Source organism: Triticum urartu, chromosome 5A, assembly GCF_056163025.1.
Source record: "Triticum urartu cultivar PI428250 chromosome 5A, HENAU_Tu73, whole genome shotgun sequence".
Lineage (NCBI taxonomy): Eukaryota > Viridiplantae > Streptophyta > Magnoliopsida > Poales > Poaceae > Triticum > Triticum urartu.
In genome coordinates this window covers 523,301,768-523,326,721 of record NC_141877.1, presented here as the reverse complement: position 1 = coordinate 523,326,721, position 24,954 = coordinate 523,301,768, and the positions used below count along the sequence as shown (strand labels likewise).

Below are 24,954 nucleotides of genomic sequence, written 5' to 3'. Positions count from 1 at the left end.
GTGACGCAACAACCTTTGTCTCTACGAGCCGGTGCAATGCGCGGAAAGAATTTAACGGCGCCATAAAAAAATAGTCGTCTCGGTAAAAATTTACTTTCTCCGTTTCTAAAATAGTCATCGTGGTTTTAGTTTGGAATGACAAAAAGGGGCAGCAATACCGTGGGAAGCTTTTCTTTTCTTTTTGGCCGATATATCACGCGAAGCTTTGGCGAAGCCCGCAAGTTGCACCCATCCGTTACGAAGAAAACTCAGCAGAAGAAGGCGCATGGGGCCCAGGGTGCGCACATGGCCACTCAAAAAGGCGTCTAGATTAAGCGAGAGCGGCGCCCCGGGGGCGAGTCTGAATCAGCACCGCCATGGATGGCTTGATTCGTCACTCAGCATTTCTCTCGCGGCAATGGCATGTACTCCTACGTACGTGTGCATCCATTAACAAACAAGTTGTGAGGTCAGCAGGCAGCTAGGGTAGCCTTTGAATTCTAATCTAATATGATCAAGGGAAGGTGAGACCATCAGATGATCAGAGCCTCGGAGGTAGCCAGCCGCAGGGAATTAACAGAAGACGTGGTGCCCCGCATTGACTTTTATGCTAGCTAGCTTTGATCTATTCCCGGAACGGAGGCTCTCAGTGGATGTCAAGCAGTAGCACCACTGGCACTAGTGCTGACACTGAAGCATTGTTTCTGCCGATGTCGACCCCTTATCACGGCTAGGTACGAGTGATTGACAAAAAAACTACCAGTTTAGGGGTTTGCGTCCCACAAAACTACCACTTTTTAAAAATGGCCGAAAACTACAAAAAAAGAAAAAATGTGACTAAAAGCTATCAGGTTGACTGAATGGTCGTTTTAACCGTTTTAACCGCGATTCTGACGTGAGTGGCCCACGTGCCAGGCTGGCGGTCCGCCTAACGGCTAACGGTGCGCGTGCAGGGCCGTTAGAGCCGCTCGTCGGTCGCACCTGGTCGGGACCAGGTCATAACCTGGCCGACCGGGCCGCTCGTCCCCACCAGCTCTCTCACTCTCCCCCGAGCTCACTCAACTCCTCTCTGCTCTCCTCTGCTTCTGTTTCTTCTTCTCGCGCTCCGGCGACGCCGCGACCATGCCGTCGTGGCCGAACAACAACGAGACGTCGAACGACGATGACGAGTACATGAGCGAGTTCAGCAGCATGCAGATGGAGTACTTTGTAAGTCATCTCAGTCTATCCTCTCCCTCTCCTGTCTGTTCTGTTCTAGGGTTAGGGTTAGGGTAGGGTTAGGGTTTGAAGATATTTGAGATTTTTCCATTTAAGTTGATATATGTGAGTTGTTCTTGATATAGATATGCTTTTGCTTTTGCAGCAAACTCCTGACACTGTGATAGACCCTAGTTTCTGTGGGCTTGTGACTGAATCTGACAGAAGGTGCATCCTGCACAGGCAGAGGGCGGGCAAGTTTGTGGCATTTGAAGGCACTGACACTGGCAGGAGATTCATAGGATGTGCTACTGAGGTAATGGACCAAGTTGGTGTGGATTTGATTAGTTTGAATTTCTGCTATGTAGTGGAAACAGAGTGTTTAGTTGCTGTTATTCTCAATTTTCCTTAAGTCTGAAAACATTGGTATGTCTGAATACTTTACTTGTAGTAAAGAGTACTGGAAACATGTCTGAATACTGTACTTGTAGTATAGAACTAACTAGCTAGTGTAGCTTATACCATTATTGTTTATGATTTGTTATTCTGAATTTGCTTGTTCACTGTAAAATTAAATTGATTTTTAGGATGGTGTGAACTGTGGTGTTCTGGAGTGGGTAGATGCCCCCTGGCCTGTAATTCTGCAAAGGTGCTTAAGCAAGCTCTAGGATATGTATCATGAGCAGAACCTTGATAGAGCCCAGGATAATGAGGCTCATGGGATAGAGGTTGCAAAATTGCAGAAGGAGCTTGCTTCTCTGGCCAATCAGTATAGCCAACTGGTGGATGATGTGTCCAAGTTGTTTGATTATCATGATGGAATCAAATCCCATGACATGGATTGCACAAGTCAGGCAATCAATGAACTGAAGGATAAGAAGAAGCAACTTGAGGAGCAGGCAAAGATTGAGCTTCAAATGGAGAAGCTTAAGCTCAAGAAAGAACAAAGGTGCATCCTTCAGAGTCAAGCTGATATAATCCAAAACACAAGGAAGGCCATGAAGGAGCTAGAGGTGGAGAAAGATCTCCTTAAAGAAGAGAAGAAGCTGGAGAATGTCATTGCTGAGCTCCTTAAGGTTGGTCATGGGTGCAAGGAAAAGCTGGACAAGATAAAGGAAGTTGTAATGGAGAAGTGAAGTGGTAGCTCTCTGGATGGTAAGTATATATGAGGCCTATATATAATTGGCCTAGGAATGATCAGTCTGATGCAAATATGCCTTGATCTACTTATGAACTACCTTTGAACTACCTAAGAACTGTAATGGGTTCAGATCATTTTGGTTGGTGTGGGGGTGGTGTTTTCCCTGATCTGTACTGCCCAAATATTATCCTGATGCTGAGAACTGGTGCTAAGTTAAGTTAAGAACTAAATTATCTAAGTCTGATGCAGTTTATTTGTGTGTGTTATATCATAAGTTCTTGTTGAGATCTGTTTACTTCATAAATTGCTTCATCACAGGTTCAGACAAATTTAGAGAAGTTTGGAATACATCTAGTCTCCCATAGATAGCATTTAGTCTTACATAGATAGGACATGGACACTGAAATTGTTCAAAGACACTTAAACTGACAGAACTGAATCTCACTGAGATTGCAAACACCCTGATAAACTGACAGAACTAAACTGACATAACTGAATCTCACATAGATCTGGCGATAACTGAATCTGAAACTTACTGTTTCAGATTGTTAGGCCCCTGCCCTGCTATGCGACCTGACCGTCGCACCTCTTGCTTGACTTGAGTGGTAGGTGGCAGCTCTGGCACCTCCTCTTCGTCTCCATCGATGACGATGATGGGAGGAGGACGTCGGCGAGCCAGCAGTGCTGGTGGGGCGATGATCTGCAGGTTCTCGTCGGCGTTGCCCATAGTAGTTGGAGTTGCAGCTTGTGCTGGAGGGATATAGCGGTGGGCTGCCCACCGTTCCCTCTGCCCAGCATCGCCGGAGTCCACCTCCTTCATTGCCCACAGCAACATGTCGATGGGCATGATACCCTTACCTGGGGTTGCATAGCGCTGGTCCATGCGCTGCTTCTCCTCAGTCATCGCCTTCTTCCTCACCTCTTCTGATGCATCCACGAGCCCTTGTGCGCTATTGTATCTCATGGCAATCTTCATATAGTCGAGGAAGAGGTCTTCGTTGCCGTGAGCCGACCCAAAAAGCATGGCAACCCAGCCCTTGCCGGTGGGGAAGGGGTTCAGCCATGGGTCTTGCGTAGAGGAAGAACCAGCCATGGATGTAGGTGGAGTGAGATTTTCGAGAGAGAGGTAGAGTGAGCAGAGATAGAATGAGCTGTTGGGCTACTTAAATGTTGGAGTGGAGGAAGTGCGGTGGAGTGTGAAAGTGAGGTTTTCGAGATTGAGTGATGAGAAATGGTGGTAGTTGTGTTGCAATTAAAGTCTTTGTTGAAACCCAGCAACTTGGAACTTGTGTGCTCGAACAATGGAGTAGTTGATGGTCAAACAGTGAAGTATTTCAAAAATTAGAGTGACCAAAAAATCACATTTCAGCAAATCCCAAGTGTAGAAACATTCAGATAAATGCAGATAGATGGATTCAGGCATAAGTTCAGACTTAAAAATACTGTGCCATGGATACATTTCTTAGAAAATAAGCATAGTCTTTATCATAGATTTTCCAACAACCCAAACATAGATAGTTCAAAAAATAAGCATAGTCTTTAACATGAGTACTCTCTTTAACATAGATTCAGGCAGCCACATTGCATCATCTTCATCACGGTTGGTGCATCTCCTGAACTGCATCCTTCACTGCAATCATAAAGTTCAGAAAGTTCAGAAGAAGACAAGATTCAAAGCAAGACTAAGAACAAGATTCAGGGCAATATTGAGCACAAGACAAGCAGATTCAGAAACACCACAATTTAGTCAGAAACTACCGCATAGAACTAATCCCAATCCTGTCTTCCTTCTGCTGCAGCCAGGATCTGAGTCCATCTCTTCCTTGTTGCTTGGAATCATGGAAAGAAGCCCTGTCTCTGGCCCACCAGATGATTAGTTCATCTGTGATGTTGGTTCCTTCTGGGAACACCTCCTTAAACTGCTTCACGTCATTCTGGTTGCGTTCCGCCATAATCATGGCAGCAATCCTCTGGCGTCGCTCTTGTGCCTATGCTCGACGGTTGGCCCTCCTTTCAGCCCTCCTTTAAGCCCTAGCAACCTCGTCTTGTTCATCAACTACCTCTCCTAACTGTGGATCCATCAGTGGCGGCTAGGTTTTGGTCAAGGGGAATAAGGCGCAGGGATCCAGTGGTTTCTGGTGGCCTCTCTTATGTACACAGTGTGGCAGGCTTGGTGGGTTAGTTAGGTCCAACACGGAAGCCCACCATCAGGCCCACGGTACACCACAAATTTGATACAAGTACAGTGAGGTTCGGTCAGGTTCACCCAAATTCAGACATACTCATGTAGAAAAGTACAGACAGGTTCAAAACAAAGAGAAACAGGTTCTAAACTAATTCAAACGGGTTCAAAGAGAGAAGTTCTACCTTTTTATAGTGTCAGTTACCATTGGCATAGAAATAACCCCTCAATCTGCTGCTTGCAAACCTCTTCCTTTTGTTACCAGCCAAAACCTCTGAAGTTACAGCAACAGATCTTGGTGCACTGAATTCCTTGCCTCTCCCTCCACCTGTAGGCCTACCCCTTTTTGCAGCAGGAGCTGGTGCTGATGCAGCAGCAGCTGGTGCTCTTGGAGTTTGTATTGGAGCAGGTGCATAGACTGCCCTTTTTTCCTACATTAAAGGTCCAACTTAACTTAGATTAGACTATGTAAAAGGAAACATTGCTCTGATGCTTGATAATTACCTGGTGTTTGTTTTTCCTCATTTGCAGTTTAGGCCTGAGAGTCTTATTGCAACTTGTATACTTGTGTCCTTCCAACCCACAATTTCCACAGGTAATTGTTCCCATCCTACTGGTGTCTCTTGGGCAGGAACTTCAAACTCTCCTTTCCTCCTTGCAGTCTATTTTCTGCCTGCCTTTTCTTTGAACACAGGAGGTTCAATGTCCGGAGTGTTTGTGCGAGGCCAGAAATCTGGACCAGGAACAGGTATATAATTTCTTTGTATGTCTCCAAATAAAGTGGCTTCTTGAAAAAGTCATTGACATAGTCCTCAGGATGCAGCTTTTTCTTTGTCAGTACAGATATGCCATGACTGCAAGGTACACCAGTCATGTTCCATCTCTTGCAGTCACATGTATACCCTTCCATGTCCACACAATACTGTTTTTATTTGCTAGTAACTTGCCAAATTGTTGGACCTGCTCTGTCAGCATGACAATACTTGGCATACTGCTTGTTCTCTTCTAAAATCTCTGAGTAGGTTGGTGTGATTGTCCACCTGCTAATCTGTAACTTCTCCCTAATTTGTTGCCTCTTGATCATTTGCTTGGTCCTAATCCCTTCAAACATTGTCCTTATTGGTTTGGCCCTAACATCCAGTATCATCTTGTTGAAGACTTCACTTAGATTGTTCACAACTAAATCTGTTTTGCAAGTATGATCCATAGCAAACCTAGCCCAAGTAGAGACCTCAATTTTTTTGAGCCATTTCCAAGCATCCTCAGACTATGCTTTCAGCTCTGCCATGCCTAGTTCATGCCCATGTTTAGTGTAGGAGTAGCTAGCCTTGTCAATACACTTCTTTAGTTCCTGGCCTCTAAATCCAGCAGATTGAAAATTTGCATATATGTGCCTAAGGCAATACCTTTGAGGTGAATCAGGGAATACCTCATTTATTGCCTTAAGCAAGCCTTGCACATTCACAAATTATTAATACAATTGAAAAAAAGTAATAACATAAATTGCTCAATGAAATTCTTCCCAACCTTTTGCCTGTCAGACATGATAGTGTATGTTCCAAATTTGTTGCCACTGCCAATGCAACATCTCAATTGAGTTAAAAACCAATTCCAACTTTCACCATCTTCCTTGTCATCCACACCAAAAGCTATAGGATAAATATTGTTGTTTCCATCCCTTCCTGTGGCTGCAAGAATTTGTTGTCTAGTGGTTAACTTGATGAAGCATCCATCAAGACCTATAAATGGTCTGCAACCATTAAGAAAACCTTCCTTTGAAGCTGCTAAACAATAGAACATATACTTGAATCTAGGAGTAGGTGTTGGGTTCTCTGGATCTTCAAATGTTGTTACTATACACCTGCTACCTGGGTTTGTGTCAAGAACTGCTTGAAGATAATCCCTGAGCCTCAAGTATTGCTGCTTGTGGTCACCTTGAACTACATCAACAGCCTTCCTCCTTGCCCTATATGCCACACTTCTTGATACATCCACTCAAAACTTACTCTTGGTCTTCTTAATTAATGCATCCACAGGAGATCTAATGTATTCTCTCAATGCTGCCTCCACTGACCTTGGCATCCACTTAGTAGTAACCTTTATGGACTCTGCACATGCTCCACAAGTGTGCAACATATCACACTTCTTGATGCAGAATGTTTTTTCATGAGCTAACTTAGAGGCACATATATAAAAATCACATCCCTGGGTGGCTCTCTCTGAGCACCAAACAATAATCCTATCTGGGGCATTTCTGTGGTATTGAAAATTTCTCAAAGTCCTAATGTGAAAATCCCTAAGTGCATCTCTGAATTCATACACAGTGATGAAGCACAAGCCCTTACAAAACTGTTCTACTGGTCCTTGAAGTTTGTGATCATACCATATCCTGTCTTTCAACTTCTTATTCCTTCTCTTCCTACCACTTGGTAGTTTATAGGATCCTTCAGGCTCATCTTCTTCATCACTGATGCCATAGTCACCAGGGAAACATTTTTCATCTGCTTCAGGGAACCAATCTGCTTTCTCCATTTTCTCAATCTCGTGGTGGGATCTACTAGTTGGACCAGGTTTTCTCACTACCTTCAGTTTCTGTACCACTGATGTATCTTGTTTTGCAACTTCATCTTCAGAGGAATACTCTGACTGAAAATCCACATTGTTCCCATCTGAACCTGAATTTGCAGCTTCATCATCAGAAACAAATTCAGACACATCAGTATCACCTTCAAAATGGTTAAGGTCAGCCTCTCTCTGCACCATGCTTTTCTTCAGCTCTTCCTTTCTGTCCATACTTATATCCACCACCTTAGTGCAACTTTGTTGAGTGTTAATGCAATGTTCAGCAAAATAACTATCTCTGTTCTCATCTGCATTACATTCCTCAAGAGCTCCCACTACTCTTATGTTCAGAAACTTTTCATTATGAGAGTGTGCCAACATCTGCTGCACATCATCTTCACAGCATATTTTATCTAAACCTTCTAATCCTTTCTCCTCATCAAATACATAGTACATATAATCATCAGCCAGAAAAGCCCTCACTCCTAATAAGAGAAAGCATTGTCAAATATGATATGTCTGACTGGTGTAAATTTCGAACCACAGATTCTCTGGCATTGAAATGGAACCAAATTGACCACTTTGGGTCATCAATTCTGAAAATTATAAAATGAAATACCTTTATTAACTGAATACATTATAAAATGAAATACCTTTATTAACTGAATACAGGATTACTGAACCTAAGTAGGCACAATATTGAGTTTCTGTCAAACTGCTTTTTTCAGTTTCTTACACAACAAAGTATGCACAATACTAACAATTTTCAAGATGACCATAACTGAATCTAACCATGCAAAAACTAGCCTAAATTACCGATTCTCTGAATCTCTGAATCTCACAACCATGCAAAAAACTAGGTCGTACCTGCCGCCGCCAACAGAACGAGGGAGCTTCCGCCGACTTTGAGCTCTGCTTCTTGTCGTCGACGGTGGTCGCGCCGGCGCCGACCAATCCAACCTCTGCTGCGTGCCGCCAGCGGAAGGATTAGATTCGGACCGAGAAGGCTGCTGCGCCACGCTGCCGCCAGGAGGTATGCTTGAATCGCCGCCGGAGTTTGCATCCACAACCGCCATGGCTGCCGACGGCTAGGGCTAGGAGCTCGGGGGAGAGTGAGAGAGCTGGTGGGGACGAGCGGCTCTAACGGCCCTGCGCGCGTGCCGTTAGCCGTTAGGCGGGCCGCCAGCCTGGCACGTGGGCCACTCACGTCAGAATCGCGGTTAAAACGGTCTAAACCACCATTCAGTCAATCTGGCAGTTTTTAGTCACGTTTTTACGTTTTTTTTTGTAATTTTCGGTCACTTTAAAAAAGGTAGTAGTTCTGTGGGACGCGAACTCCTAAAGTGGTAGTTTTTTGTCAATCACTCGCTAGGTACTGATACTGAAGCATTGCTTCTGCCGATGTCGACCCCTTATCACTGCTAGGTAGCGTAGCGATCGATCGAGAGAGAAAACGTGTAGGTAACGAAGAAGAGATGGTTCGTACGAATAGGAATCCATGCAGGCAGGCGATGGCAGCATGGGCGCGTGGGCGGGCTGGCTGGCTTTGGTCAACCAAAGCGAGTTCCCCGGTCGGCCCGTGCCCGTGCGATCCATCCATCCGTTCGTTTCCTGGGAAGAAGTGACGAAGAAAACTGAGCAACTTTGTCGCCAACGAACTGAAAGGCGCGGCGGCATGGGGCGGGGGGCCCAGCGCGCGCACCCGGCACGCCATCGCCACCTGAAAAGAACGTCCAGATCAAGACAGAGCGGCGCCTCCACCCGGGGCCGGGGCTCTGAAATCTGAATCAGATCGAATCCAACCACTTTTGTTGACCCGACCCGACCCGACCGACCTGGTGGCCTTTCCTCTTTCCCCCTCTCCCCTTTCCGCATGCACGCACGCACGCACCCACGCACGAACCGGCCCACCGACCCAGCGTGTGCGTATCTATCTACAACGAATCGAACAAAATTCCGACCGATCCGGGGTCGAAGATCATCCAGGCACGCGGAGACCTATGTTTTCTTTAGGGGTGGCGGAGACCTATGTTTATACTGCTGATTTCCTGGACCTTTCGATCGGTCGGTGTCCAGGGTTGTGAAGAAAACAAATGTCTACTGGCGGTCGGCAAGGGGGCAGACACGGACGAAACAGCGGGGAACTTGCTGCTGGCCGGGGCAGTGCTTGGCATGCAACCCAACAGGCCAGGAGTCGTGCCAACTTGGAACTACGTCCCGGCCCGGATTACGGCCTCATTTTACGGTACGTGCCAGCGTGAGACGAGCATGCATGCATGCATGCGACGCGCCGACGCCTGGAATGACCCTGCCGCACGTGCACGGCAGACCTGACCTCGGTGATGGCGGGACAAGGTCGAGACAGACAGCGACTTTCTGTTCAAAACCTGGAACCAGGTGACAAGGCTAGTGCATGCAGACGTGAAAGAAGCTACTCCCTCCTTCCATCTATATAGGGTCTAATGTGTTTTTCGAGACTAACTTTAATTAAATATTAAAGCAATAATATATGACATGCAACTTACACAAAGCACACCGTTAAATTCGTGTGTGAAAGGAGATTTCAATGATATAATTTTCACATTGGGCATGTGATGTACTATTAATCTTGTCAATAGTCAAAGATGGTCTTAAAAACGCATTAGGCCCTATATAGATGGAAGGAGGGAGTAGCTACTACTGTACGTGGCTATGCCGATACAAGCGTCTGATACGCCGGTCAATATGCATCGAAACTCTTTTGCCTTGTTTAAAAAAAAGTATATGCGTCGGAATCAGATCGAGCCTCCCTAAAAAAAAAGAATTAGATCAAGCCCAAATAGCTGCTACTACCTTTGTTGACCCGATTTCCTCCGGCTTTACGAATGAACGAGCTCCTTCCTTTCGGCAGCCAAAAGGCAGGTAGATCTATGCACGCACGCACGAACCAGCGATCTACGACGCAAACGTGCGCGGTAAATTTGACAAATTTGACCTATGGACGAAATCAAATTACAGAATGAACTGCTCGTGAAACTATTTCACATGGCTGATCTTTTTGTGTGACGCCTGACACGAAGGCATCACACTACATTGTGCAACACCTCACAGATAGGCGCTACACGCCTGGCCAACGTTGCACCCCAAACTACCTAAAAATTGCTAAGTCATTGTGCAGAACCTACGAGCTAGGCGCTGCACTAGTGGTTGCACTACAAAATGAAGCAACCACTAGTGCAACGTCTAGAAACTAGGCGCTACACTGTATAGTGTGGCGCCTAACTCTCAGGCGCTGCACGCTGACTTGAAAATTGCTGGCTGGCTGGCGGCCTGCAGGAGACATGCACGGGGGAAACCACAAGGAAGGAGCCTGCTGCTGGCTGGCAACTGCACTGGATGGATGGATGGATGCATGCGTGAATGCAGCGATTGCCTCGATGCCTTGACTCCACAACATGGGTCGTGTCAGCAAGTAGTCGTGCCAAAATGGAGTTTATCTATCGCGTCTCGCTAGCCAGTCACCACACCGGTGACAGTTTCCCTTTTGTTTGTTCGTCAGGAAACTACTCCACGCGTTTACAGTCAGTTTTCTTTACATTTTCTACGGTGCCGGGCGGCGAAGTGGTCCTAGCTTCTCCCGTCAGAACAGTGACGCATCACGCATGGGCGAGAAGAAGGCCATGGGCGCGGCCACAGTCTGCGCGCGCGCCTTGGGGTGCTGCTGGTTAATGGCGTGCATACAAAACTCAGGTTCAAACACGCACGGTGGGACGAAACGGCAGCTGCTCCACGTCGCCCCGCGCCCCCGCTGCTCACTGCTCACTGCTCACGTACAGTACGTATACTACAAAACACAGAGTCGAACAACACTACACGACCGTATTGATCAGCGCGTGGAGACGATCTCCTGGTCTGAAGCCGGGACCAGCTAACTGTTAGCCAGTCTACACACTACTGTACCAGTGAAGAGTCGCTGGGTGGTCATGCAAAGCGTGCCACGCTGCCGATAAATCGCACACATATCCTATGCACGTACGGCACTCCTCCTCCTAATAATAGCAGTGTACATGAGGTGACGTGCTAATTCCATTTTTTCGTTTATTACAAGTAAAACACTTTCTCGGTTTCTAAATATAAAAGATCTTTTAAAAAAAATTCAATACATACTACATACAAATGTATACAGACGCATTCTGCAATGTAAATATTAACTCGTTTTGCTTCACATGTACTCCCTTCGTTCCTAAATATTTGTCTTTCTAGACATTTTAAATGACTACTACATAGGGATGTATGTAGACATATTTTAGAGTGTAGATTCACTCATTTTGCTCCGTATGTAGTCACTTGTTGAAATGACTAGAAAGACAAGTATTTAGAAACGGAGGGAGTAGTTTATATTGAAATCTCTAAAAGGACTTATATTTAGAAGAGGGAGTAGATATTTTTTGAAATTTATAAGTAAAATAAGCTGGTAACATGTGTGATGTGTCAGTCTTAGCACGGCCATTGTCTGTTTTTTTTTTTTGACAGGCGGCCATTGTCTGTTTAGGAGCAGCGCGGCGGCGACAGTTGGGAAATACGCACAACAAAATCATTCTGTCCTGGGGAGGGGAGGGCGTGCCTTTTCCCGGAAATGCCCCGCGGGTTGCCCTAGAACTTCCCACCTACCCCTCCACCGCCGCCGCTCCTCCCCTCCCCTCCGGCTCCATTCCATCTCCACCCCCTCACCCTACTCCTCCCCTCTCCAGCCTCTGCCTGTCCCCTCCACCCTGCCTGCAGCCTCCCCCTCGTCTCCTCCGTTCCCGATTAAATCGCAATCCAAAACCTCTCCCCCGGAACTCCAGCCCCCGTGCCCCGCCTCGCCCCGCCATGTCGCCGGCCGCTGGAGGCGCCGCGCCCACGCAACCGGCGGCCAGCGCCGCCCCGGCGCCGACGGTGATCGCCGCGCCGCCGCCGCCCCAGGCCCCGTCGCGGGAGAACCCGCGCGATCCGGCCGCGCAGGCGGAGGGGGCCGATCCCGGCAATGCGGCGGCGAGGAAGACGGCGTGGAACGTGCCGCCGCCGCCCCCGGCACCCGTCGGCGGCATCATGGGCGGCGACGAGTCGTGGCCGGCGCTCGCCGACACGGCCGCGCGGGCCTGGCCCAAGTCCTCCTCCTCCGACTCCCTCAAGTCCCTCTCCGACGGCTCCGCCCCCTCCGCGCCGGTAACTGAATCTCGCGATCAACACACGTCTACTGCTGATGTATCTAGGAAGCCATCTCCCGTATTTAGAAATTTTTTTCAGCAAAACCTGATGAATTTTTTTGGGTGTCTGACGAATGAATCTGTGGATGAAATCAGGAGGATCCGATTGTGCCACTGGTGCCGCTGCCGCAGCCACAGTCAGTTTCTACTCCGATCTCCACTGCCTCAAGTCCAGGCTCTGCCTCTACTTCTCCTCCTCCCACTGCCACCACCACGGCCTCGCCGCCACAGAACAGCAGCACAGGCCAGCCAATTTTAGTTCGGCATGGTGGCAGTAACGGTGGTAACAATGGAGAGGGCGGCGGTGGCAATGTGAGCACTCATAGCCAGAGCACTGGTAATTACAGTAGTGATGGGAACAGCAGCAGTGGTGGTGACGGTAACTGGAATGATGGGGGTCTTAATGGTGGCAGCAACTTGAACTCTAGTGTTCATAGCGGCGCCATTGGTGGCAGTGGTATTGACAATAGTAGGAGAGTGTTCGGCAGTAACAATTGGAATGGCAACGGTCGTGGTGGTGGCAGCTACAACAATGCCACCGGCAGTGGTGATGGGGGCAACAGATATAACGGCGGTAGTGGCAGCGGCCACTGGAACAATAATGCCCGACATGGTAGTGGTAATAGTAATGGCTTTGGTGCTCGTGGTGGTCGGAATCGCCGTGACCATGAAAGAGGGAGTAATTTCTCACCAAGGAACTATTCCCGTGCATTGCCAGTGCAGCAGCAGCAGCCGGGCTACTACCAGCCTGGACCATTTCAACGACCACCACCGCCATCACCTGCTGCTGCCCATTTCATGGTGCCACAACCTTTTGTGCCATATGTTCAACCCATTCCGTATCCTGGTAAGTCAGTTCATTCCGTGTCATCCTTTGATTCAAATTCTTCTTTTTGATGTAATGTGGTTGGTGTGGCAATCTGCAGCCGATTTACAAGGCTCCTATCCTTACTATGTCACACAAGTTGAGCAGCAGTTTCAAAACATGCATCTTATCCGGCCGCCAATGCAGCCATTGGCGTTTCAGCAAGATCAAATTAATCTCCAACGTGACATTCAGCTGCAGATCGAGCACTATTTTAGGTACTGAATCTATTTGAAAATTCTTGAGGAGTTAGTGTCTTTTATGCTAATTGTTTGTTTTATTTCTTTTCTTGTTAGCACTAATAATCTTTGCCACGACACATACTTGAGGGAACGTATGGATAATCAAGGATGGGTGCCTATTGATCTAATCGCTTCATTTCCTATGGTCTGTTTTTTAATTCTCATCTGATTCCCTTTTTTCATGTCAAATCAAGATGTAGCCTATGTGTTGTTCTAAATCTCTTTGATGACAGGTTGAATGCTAGTGTGGTACCTCTGCTGATTGTACTTTCACATATTATATATAACTTATGTTGCATGACCAGAACTTGGAAATGTATTTAGTACACTATATTCTACGGACGACATGAGTTTATGAGTTTGTTTCGTAAACGACAAGATTGTATCTGCATTTACCTGTCTACGTATTACTTGCGGCTCTTTCTGTGCGTGGTGGTGGTGGTGGGGGGGGGGGGGGGGTCACATTTTGCCTAATTCAAGGCATGACACTACAGATGTTCTTTGTGGTTGCTATAAATGTGACAAAATTATAAAATGAGATCGCTGCCATTTTGTTGGGCAAGACAATAGAAGATACTTGTAAGTACTAAATTACAACTCTTAATCTCGTGCGCATCACAGAAATTTAATTTGTTCTAACATTTCATATTTTGGAAATTTTATTTAAAAGTATACTAACTTGTTTGGTAGTGCTTCTACGGTAGATTTGCTACATTACTCGAGCTCAGTTGTTCTCTTCTCGAAGAAATATCGTTTGGTTCTAATATGTTAACATTGCCAACAGTAGTTGTGAAAAATTACAGATTCTACAAACGTGAGTTTGATTAGTATTTTTTGCATACCAACTTTGTCTCAGTTTTAACCTTCTTGCTGGTTACCTTCTTTCCAAGTTGAAATTTAGGGCTGTTTTGCAAAATATTATTACGAGTGACATTTGCATTTGAGTAGCACTTTCTTTGTACTCCCTCCGTTCCAAAATAGATGACTCAACTTTGTACTAACTTTAGTGTAAAGTTGGGTCATCTATTTTGGAACGGAGGGAGTAGCTAACAGGTGAAATGACCAAATCGGTATTGTTATTCAAAATATAGCCATCCATTAATACTTCAATGATGACTTCTAGGGTTGAGAGTTCACCTAAATATAACTATGCCCAAATTTATCCTCAAGATTATAAACCAACAAAGTGGTGGGAGTACGGAACTGAAGGTGGTGCTTTGGAGGAAGGTTTTAGCTGTTGACAAGCAGTCCCTAATAGTACATGGCTGTACCCCTGGAGCATCTTTGCATTGTTCTCTTAGTGTTTGACAACTCTTTATTTTTGTTTTCATTTGTTTTTAAAAACTCTGTTTTTCCTTTGTAAAATGCATTTATGTTAGGAGATTATAGGATTGCTTAGAGTACATTCAGCACTTAGGTCCACCAAGGTTGCCATATTGCATCTAAGAATCTACTAGTAATTTCTGTGTCCCTAGTTTTTAGTCCTCTATTATTCTAAGAAATGAACACTTAAGCCTCCCAGGTTACCATATTTCATTTAGCATCTAGCAAATGTAAATTTAACCCCTTTTGTGAAATGAATACTTCACAATGGCGGATTACCTTGATGTATCACCAACTAGCATTGAAGTCGTATATTGGTGACCTCATTTTACTCGTCACACCGGCGGTTTTGATTGTGTATATCAATATATGTAATGATCTGGGTTTGTTTTCTCGCAGTTGACCAGGTTCACAATGTTGGGAATAGATACCAACTATATACTAGATTCTATCCGAGGCTCTGAGTTGTTGGACGTGCAGGTACGTCGACACTGGCTTTACATTTTATCTTTCCATTCTAGTGATTGTTAATGATCATGATCTGGCACATCTGACATGTCATATGCCTGCATGATTTACCACTGGTGTGCCCACAGGGAAATAATGTCCGAAGACGCAATGATTGGGCAGCATGGTTACTCCACCGAGGCCCACCACCTTCAAATTAGGTTGGTACCAGATTTCCAGTTCCTCCACACAGTAGCCTCACTCGTTGAGCTTTTTGGTTGCCGATCGAACTGTACTTTAGGTACTAACACAAGTATTTTCTTCAGGTTCAGTGATGAAACAAAACTGCTTGTTATTGCTGGAGAAGCGATTAGAAGAGATCGTCTGTTTGATTACGGGCAGGATATCCTGTGATAGATGGACCATGTATGTACAGCGGGGTTACATTTCCAGAGTCGGACGATTTTGTTTGTCTAGGTCGGACATGATGGCTGCACTTGAAAAGCGCATTACAAAGCAGTAAGGGGGCAAACACAGCAATAAATAGGAAATAAATCCCAGAAGTGCAAATCCTTTTTTTCTTTTGGCTGTATAGTTGTCTGAAAAGAAATTGTCGTTCCCTTGTTGCCATGGATGATGCGTCCTGAGGATTGTTGTGGATGATATATGGGGTTTATCTCACAGGATTTCCCTACTGTATTAAATTTTGGTGCATACACCAGTTTGTTCTTTTGTATCATTGGGCTTACAGTTAGTGTTTGATGCAGCCGCAGGGACATTGTCCTTATATTCTGTAGTGTTGAGAATGGCTGTGGATTATATTCTTTCTTTTCATTTTCATCTCCAGCGTGCATACGGAAACAGGAAATGTGAATGCTGTTTTTCAGTTTGCAACCTCTACGGGCCTGTTGGGTATCAGCGGTGCGAATCGAGTGAAACAACAGTACGTACAATTTATTGCGATTACTTATGATCCAAGTATAACTCAGGATAGGCCCAGTTAGCAATGGACTCTGTTGGACATATGAGAGCAATTTATTAAGGGGCACTCAAAAAGATTAAGGCGCAACCCCTCAAAAAAAATTTAAGGGGCAGATTCTCAAAGAAAAAAAAAGATTAAGGGGCACCCGTAGCGCAATTAATTAAGGGGTAGCCCTAGCGACTTTACCTAGTTTTTTGGGGAAATTTTGATTTTTTCTTCAGAAGACACGCATAGGAAACGTGTTTCTGTTTCTTGCACCAAAGTCACAACTTTGCTTCTCGTGTAGGCGTAGTTGTGCCTCTCGAAAAATAAAAAAAAATTGCTTCTATAAGAGGCACATATTTTCTACCGCGAAAGGCACAGTTGTGACTCTAGAAAAAACAAAGTTTTTTTTGCTTCTTGTGAAGCCACAAATTTGCTTTCGCAAGAGGCTGTGCATCTTGGTAAAGAAAAGAAAAACACGTTATTTTTCTTTCATGAGAGGCGTAGATTTGCATCTTTGAGAGGCACAGTTCTGCCTCTCAGAAAAGGAAAATAAACACATTTCTTTTGCTTTCAAGAGAGGCACATATTTGCTTCTCGTGGAGACACAAATTTGTTTGTGCGAGAAGCATAGGTGTGCCCCCCGAAGAGAAAAAAAAAGAGTAAAAAGGAACATGCTTTCGGTTATAATTTTTTTTCTCAAGCTTATCGAAATCTATTAACATGAGATCTAGTTTCATAGACCACGATGTGACAAATCCAACGGCGAAAACGGTTTAGGATTTCATGCATGGTTCAAGAGATTAAACGTTTGAACGAACGAATTGACGAAAAAAAATGAAACTCTCATATCGCAATAAGTGACGTGCATGCAATGCATCACTTGTCAACACCTGAAAAGGTGCGAATGACCTTTGCAAGAGGTAACCTTAATTAATCATCTTGCATATACACAGGAGTTGTTTCCTATTTCAGCGCATATAGCTTCAACTCCTATTCGACGCCTTATGCGCAGGTTATAGTGGTTTTCAACACCGGCGCACCACAATACTGTCTATCTCCATGGACCGACCCATGTAAGTCCTTTTTTCCACCTATTTTTTCGGAAACCTTCCCATGAATGTTCTGACTGTTTTTCTCTAGGCGGTTTTCAACGGCTTTTTACCCAGCACAGTGTTTTCTGTTTTCTCATTTTGTTTCCATTTTATTTTTTCCTTTTTCTTTCTTTTTTTATTTTCTAGTTTTATCAAAATCGTAAACTTTCAACAAATTTGCCAATTGTTTTAAATTGTGATTTTTTGAAAATTTCCGAATTTTTTATCAATTTTTCATGAACTTTTTCCAAATTAGGATTCTTTTAAATAATTTGTATTATTTAAAATTCGTGAACTTTCTTTCATTTTTGTGATTTTTTAAAATTATGAACTTTTTCAAGTCTTGCTTTTTTATGAACTTTTCTCAATTTTTTTTTAAGTTCGTGAATCTTTTTTAATGCATGAACTTTTTCATTTTTGTGATTTTTTTTTGAATTCATGATTTTTTTTCCAAATCGTGAACTTTTTCAAATTTGTGAGTTTGTTCGAATTCACAAACTTTTTTCAAATTGACAAACTTTTTAGAAATTGTGAATTTTCTAAATCTCTAATATTTTTCTGAACCTGATTTTTTAATTCTAATTCACGAGTTTAAGAGTCAATGGCCAATGCTAACATCAACGATTAACTATCGTTGTCAACTGTCAATTCGCTAGCGAGGAGAAAAATAAAGCGAGCGAGGCGAGAGAAGCGTGTGTGCGCTATGGGCGGCGGCCTGCTAAGCTAGAGGGTGTGCGCCACTTCCCTAGCTGGCGCTAAAGATGCCAATTAGGAGGTCTCGCCCATGGCTTACCTGTTTGTGGATATTTGGCCAGCCCATCTAGAGATTGCGTTTCAGGTTTATGGGAAGCTTTCTCCAGCCGGTATTGTGAAGCTTCTAGAAGCTTCCAAACGCCTTTTGCTTTCCGTTTCCTCGATTTCTTCTTTGTTTTTTTAACTTTGTGTAGTTTTTTCAAATACGCAAACAGTTTCCAAATTCGCGGAAATTTTCAATTTCATGAAATTACTTCAAATGCACAAAAAAAATTCGAATTTGCGAACAATTTATCAAATGCATGAAGTTTTTAAAATCCCCAAACTATTTTCAAATTTGCGAACATTTTTTGAATACGTGAACATTTTATGAATCCATGGAAAATTTTCAAATTCATAAAAATCCATGGTCAATTTTCAAATTAGTGAAGTTCTTTCAAATTGGTGATTTTTCAAATGCATCAACAATTTATGAATGCATGAAGTTTTTTTAAAATCCGCAAACAATTTTAAGTTCATGATGTTCTTTCAAATTTGCGACCAATTTTTTGAATTTGTGAAATTTTTTCCAATGCACGAACATGTTTTTATTCCATGAAGTTTTTTAAGCCCGTGTACATTTTTGTAAATTGGTGAACATTTTTTCAGAATCATGAATTTTTGTAAATTCCTGATTTCTTAAACCCATGGACATTTTTCTCATTTCACAGCAAAGCAACAACAAAAGAAGAGAAAAAGCCCAAACAAATGTGTGAGCGTCTTGAAAAAAATCCGTGATGGCGAGCTACCGAGCAAGCGACGTGATGACCAAAAGGCCTATGATAGAACCCTTATACTTCTGGGTCATCAATAGCCTACCAAACTATATCCAGAACATTGATTTTGATGTGTATTTAGTTAGCCAGACCCAACTCCGTCACAAATGTAATGACTCTGAAAAAATGCAGACTATCAAACACGCCCTAGTTTCTGTGGCAACATATGTAGAATAATCAGCAAAATTACAATCAGGTTCATAATCTAGAAGTTTAAGTGAAAACCGGTGGTTATGGTTCTCAAAGTCGCTTGAAACATGTCTAAAGTGCAACACTTTTCCTTACATTGCGTTCGGATGTCTAAATTAGACCCTTCGTATTGGATTTGATATTGGCTAGCTAAAAATTCGGACGTTTGAATGTTTACTGAAACGAGCGGACGAAAATGGACCCGTTACATAAACGAGTGGGCGAAAATGGACCCGTTACACACCGGAAATTATGTCCACGTACAGGGCCACTTGCAAGTAAATGATTTTGGGTGGGAGACCGGCTGAAGCTTGTGCCATTCGCACGCGAACCACGCGATCGAGGCTTATCGCGCGTCTTGAAAAATGACCCCACCTTATCTCTTCTTCCTCTATCTCCATCCTCCCGATATTTTTCTCTTTCACAGCCATTCTCCACACATGCGTTGACCCAACCCAGCCACGCCGCGGGCGCCTCCTCCTCCATGCGCCCCGCTCATGAAAGCTCTCCTCCATGACTGCGGTACCCCCTTTTCTCCCGTGCAGCCTCGATGAAGGGTGCATGTCGTGGTCCCCTTTTTTTCTCCCCTACAGCCTCTACAGAGGGCATAGGTGCTCACGAAGGCAAGCCGCCACACTTCAACATGACGGGGGGCATCTACAAAGGTTGTGACCTATGGCCATGGTGCCTGGGGGGACTTGGTCGCGCCCACGCCGCATGTGTGAACGTCGACCCAGCAGCCCGTTGCTGCAACCAACACGCGCCGGCCACCGTTGTGCAACCGACATGTCATTTTGCTGGAACCGGCTAACGGGGAAGTTGCAACTACACACTATCGGCATTGGAACCAAACAACCAATGAGGTGTGCTGCAACCAACAACTGCTGACAGCGGTGAGTCATTTTGCCGGAATCGGCTAAAGTGGAAGTTGCAACCACATATGACCGGCGCTGGAACCAGACAACCAATGAGGTGTACTACAACCAACAGCTGCCGACACTGGTGTGCAGCCGGTGTGTCATTTTGCTGGAATCGGCTAAAGAGGAAGTTGGAACCACACATAATCGGCGCTGGAACCAAATAACCAATGAGGTGAGATGCAACCAACAACTGCCGCCATCGGTGTGTCATTTTGTCGGAATCGGCTAAAGTGGAAGTTGCAACCACACATGACCGGCGGTAGAACTAGACAACCAATGAGGTGTGTTGCAACCAACAGCTGCCGACACTAGTGTGCAGCCGATGTGTCATTTTGCTGGAACCGGCTAAAGTGGAAGTTGCAACCACACATGACTGGTGCTGGAACCAGATAACCAATGAGGTGAGCTGCAACCAACAGCTGCCGGCACCGATGTGTCATTTTACTGGAATCGGCTAAAGAGGAAGTTGCAAGTTTGCAACCACACATGACCGGCGCTAGAACCAGACTGCTGACGTGGTCGTTTTTGCTACGACTACCATTTTTTTGCTGGAACTAGCTACTCTTTTTTTGCTGAACTCGACCTCACCACTGGCAGGGACAAATACCTGCAACGGGTGAGCAAATTTGTTGGAAGCTATTGGGGAACGTTGCAGAAAACAAAAAATTTCCTACGGTTTCACCAAGATCCATCTATGAGTTCATCTAGCAACGAGTGATCGGATTGCATCTACATACCTTTGTAGATCACGCGCGGAAGCGTTGAAAGAACGGGGATGAGGAAGTCGTACTCGACGTGATCCAAATCACCGGAGATCCTAGCGCCGAACGGACGGCACCTCCGTGTTCAACACACGTACGGTCAGCGTGACGTCTCCTCCTTCTTGATCCAGCAAGGGGGGAGGAGAGGTTGATGAAGATCCAGCAGCACGACGGCGTGGTGGTGGATGCAGCAGTCACCGCAGCAGGGCTTCGCCGTTCTTCTGCGAGAGGGAGAGGTGTAGCAGGGGAGAGGGAGGCGCCAAGACTCAAGGGTGCGGCTGCCCCTCCCTCCCCCCTTTATATAGGCCCCCTAGGGGGTGCGCCGGCCCTAGGAGATGGGATCTCCTAGGGGGGGCGGCGTCCAAGGGGTGGAGTGCCCCCCAAGCCAGGTGGGGCGCCCCCACCCTAGGGTTCCCAACCCTAGGCGCATGGGGTGGGCCAAGGGGGGCGCACCAGCCCACTATGGGCTGGTTCTCCTCCCCACTTTAGCCCATGGGGCCCTCCGGGATGGGTGGCCCCACCCGGTGGACCCCCGGGACCCTTCCGGCGGTCCCGGTACAATACCGGTGACCCCGAAACTCTCCCGATGGCCGAAACTGCACTTCCTATATATAATTCTTCACCTCCGGACCATTCCGGAACTCCTCGTGACGTCCGGGATCTCATCCGGGACTCCGAACAACTTTCGGGTTACTGCATATTCACATCTCTACAACCCTAGCATCACCGAACCTTAAGTGTGTAGACCCTACGGGTTCGGGAGACATGTAGACATGACCGAGACGGCTCTCCGGTCAATAACCAACAGCGGGATCTAGATACCCATGTTGGCTCCCACATGCTCCTCGATGATCTCATCGGATGAAACACGATGTCGAGGATTCAAGCAACCCCGTATACAATTCCCTTTGTCAATCGGTACATTACTTGCCCGAGATTCGATCGTCGGTATCCCAATACCTCGTTCAATCTCGTTACCGGCAAGTCACTTTACTCGTACCGTAATGCATGATCCCGTGACCAGACACTTGGTCACTTTGAGATCATTATGATGATGCATTACCGAGTGGGCCCAGAGATACCTCTCCGTTATACGGAGTGACAAATCCCAGTCTTGATCTGTGTCAACCCAACAAACACTTTTGGAGATACCCGTAGTATACCTTTATAGTTACCCAGTTACGTTGTGACGTTTGGTACACCCAAAGCACTCCCACGGCATCCGGGAGTTATATGATCTCATGGTCTAAGGAAAAGATACTTGACATTGGAAAAACTCTAGCAAACGAACTATACGATCTTGTGCTATGTTTAGGATTGGGTCTTGTCCATCACATCATTCTCCTAATGATGTGATCTTGTTATCAATGACATCCAATGTTCATAGTCAGGAAACCATGACTATGTGTTGATCAACGAGCTAGCCAACTAGAGGCTTACTAGGGACATGTTGGTGTCTATGTATTCACACATGTATTACGATTTCCGGATAACATAATTATAGCATGAATAAAAGACAATTATCATGAACAATGAAATATAATATTCCTTTTATTATTGCCTCTAGGGCATATTTCCAACAGTCTCTCACTTGCAGTAGAGTCAATAATCTAGTTACATTGTGATGAATCGAACACCCATGGAATTCTGGTGTTGATCATGTTTTGCTCTAGGGAGAGGTTTAGTCAACGGATCTGCTACATTCAGGTCTGTATGTACTTTACAAATATCTATGTCTCCATCTTGAATATTTTCACGAATGGAGTTGAAGCGACGCTTGATGTGCCTGGTCTTCTTGTGAAATCTGGGCTCCTTGGCAAGTGCAATAGCTCCAGTGTTGTCACAGAAGAGTTTGATCGGCCCCGACGCATTGGGTATGACTCCTAGGTCGGTGATGAACTTCTTCACCCAAATTGCTTCATGCGCTGCCTCCGAGGCTGCCATGTACTCCGCTTCACATGTAGATCCCGCCACGACGCTCTGCTTGCAACTGCACCAGCTTACTGCCCCACCATTCAAAATATACACGTATCCGGTTTGTGACTTAGAGTCATCCAGATATGTGTCGAAGCTAGCGTCGACGTAACCCTTTACGACGAGCTCTTCGTCACCTCCATAAACGAGAAACATTTCCTTAGTCCTTTTCAGGTACTTCAGGATATTCTTGACCGCTGTCCAGTGTTCCTTGCCGGGATTACTTTGGTACGTACCTACCAAACTTACTGCAAGGTTTACATCAGGTCTGGTACACAGCATGGTATACATAATAGAACCTATGGCTGAGGCATAGGGGATGACACTCATCTCTTCTATATCTTCTGCCGTGGTCGGACATTGAGCTGAGCTCAATTTCACACCTTGCAACACGGGCAAGAACCCCTTCTTAGACTGATCCATATTGAACTTCTTCAATATCTTATCAAGGTATGTGCTTTGTGAAAGACCTATGAGGCGTCTTGATCTATCTCTATAGATCTTGATGCCTAATATATAAGCAGTTTCTCCAAGGTCCTTCATTGAAAAACTCTTATTCAAGTAGGCCTTAATGCTGTCCAAAAGCTCTATATCATTTCCCATCAAAAGTATGTCATCTACATATAATATGAGAAATGCCACAGAGCTCCCACTCACTTTCTTACAAACGCAGGCTTCTCCATAAGTCTGCATAAACCCAAACGCTTTGATTATCTCATCAAAGCGAATGTTCCAACTCCGAGATGCTTGCACCAGCCCATAAATCGAGCGTTGGAGCTTGCACACCTTGTCAGCATTCTTAGGATCGACAAAACCTTCCGGCTGCATCATATACAATTCTTCCTTAAGGAAACCATTAAGGAATGCCGTTTTGACGTCCATTTGCCATATCTCATAATCATAGAATGCGGCAATTGCTAACATGATTCGGACGGACTTCAGCTTCGCTACCGGTGAGAAAGTCTCATCGTAGTCAACCCCTTGAACTTGCCGATAACCCTTAGCGACAAGTCGAGCTTTATAGATGGTAACATTACCGTCCGCGTCCGTCTTCTTCTTAAAGATCCATTTGTTTTCTATCGCTCGCCGATCATCGGGCAAGTCTGTCAAAGTTCATACTTTGTTTTCATACATGGATCCTATCTCGGATTGCATGGCTTCAAGCCATTTGTTGGAATCTGGGTCCGCCATCGCTTCTTCATAGTTCGAAGGTTCACCGTTGTCTAACAACATGATTTTCAAGACAGGGTTGCCGTACCACTCTGGTGCGGAACGTGTCCTTGTGGACCTACGAAGTTCAGTAGCAACTTGATCTGAAGTTTCATGATCATCATCATTAACTTCCTCTCTAGTCGGTGCAGGCACCTCAGGAACATTTTCTTGAGTTGCGCCATTTTCTGGTTCAAGAGGTAATACTTCATCAAGTTCTACTTTCCTCCCACTTACTTCTTTCGAGAGAAACTCCTTCTCTAGAAAGGATCCATTCTTGGCAACAAAGATCTTGCCTTCGGATCTGAGGTAGAAGGTATACCCAATAGTTTCTTTAGGGTATCCTATGAAGACGCATTTTCCGACTTGGGTTCGAACTTTTCAGGTTGAAGTTTCTTGACATAAGCATCGCATCCCCAAACTTTTAGAAACGACAGCTTAGGTTTCTTCCCAAACCATAATTCATACGGTGTCGTCTCAACGGATTTCGACGGAGCCCTATTTAAAGTGAATGCGGTAGTATCTAAAGCATAGCCCCAAAATGATAGAGGTAAATCGGTAAGAGACATCATAGATCGCACCATATCTAATAGAGTGCGATTACGACGTTCGGACACACCATTACGCTGAGGTGTTCCAGGCGGCGTGAGTTGTGAAACTATTCCATATTTTCTTAAGTGTGTGCCAAATTCGTGACTCAAGTATTCTCCTCCACGATCTGATCGTAGGAACTTGATTTTCCTGTCACATTGATTCTCAACTTCACTCTGAAATTCCTTGAACCTTTCAAAGGTCTCAGACTTGTGTTTCATTAAGTAGACATACCCATATCTACTCAAGTCATCAGTGAGGGTGAGAACATAACAATAACCACCGCGAGCCTCAACACTCATTGGACCGCACACATCAGTATGTATGATTTCCAATAAGTTGGTTGCTCGCTCCATTGTTCCTGAGAACGGAATCTTGGTCATTTTACCCATGAGGCATGGTCCGCATGTGTCAAATGATTCGTAATCAAGAGACTCTAAAAGTCCATCTGCATGGAGCTTCTTCATGCGTTTGACACCTATGTGACCAAGGCGGCAGTGTCACAAGTATGTGGGACT

The 24,954-nt window shown here is 45.2% G+C and overlaps 1 protein-coding gene and 2 pseudogenes across 2 annotated transcripts; 2 read left to right on the top strand and 1 right to left on the bottom strand.

The window, feature by feature from the left end:
• The first annotated feature begins 867 nt into the window (after nt 1–867).
• LOC147972449 (uncharacterized) lies at nt 868–2,312 on the top strand (annotated as a pseudogene). The gene is made up of 3 exons (XR_015603549.1): nt 868–1,188; nt 1,343–1,492; nt 1,764–2,312. The product of XR_015603549.1 is annotated as an uncharacterized LOC147972449 (transcript).
• Nucleotides 2,313–3,912: 1,600 nt separating this feature from the next.
• On the bottom strand, nt 3,913–6,635 carry LOC147972448 (uncharacterized; annotated as a pseudogene).
• Nucleotides 6,636–11,702: 5,067 nt separating this feature from the next.
• On the top strand, nt 11,703–15,905 carry LOC125507250 (uncharacterized). Its single transcript, XM_048671892.2, has 7 exons — nt 11,703–12,248; nt 12,386–13,136; nt 13,216–13,372; nt 13,451–13,541; nt 15,119–15,199; nt 15,316–15,387; nt 15,493–15,905. Exons 1-6 carry the CDS (start codon nt 11,913–11,915, stop codon nt 15,385–15,387), a joined length of 1,488 nt encoding a protein of 495 aa, XP_048527849.2. The 5' UTR covers nt 11,703–11,912; the 3' UTR covers nt 15,493–15,905.
• The last annotated feature ends 9,049 nt before the right edge of the window (nt 15,906–24,954 follow it).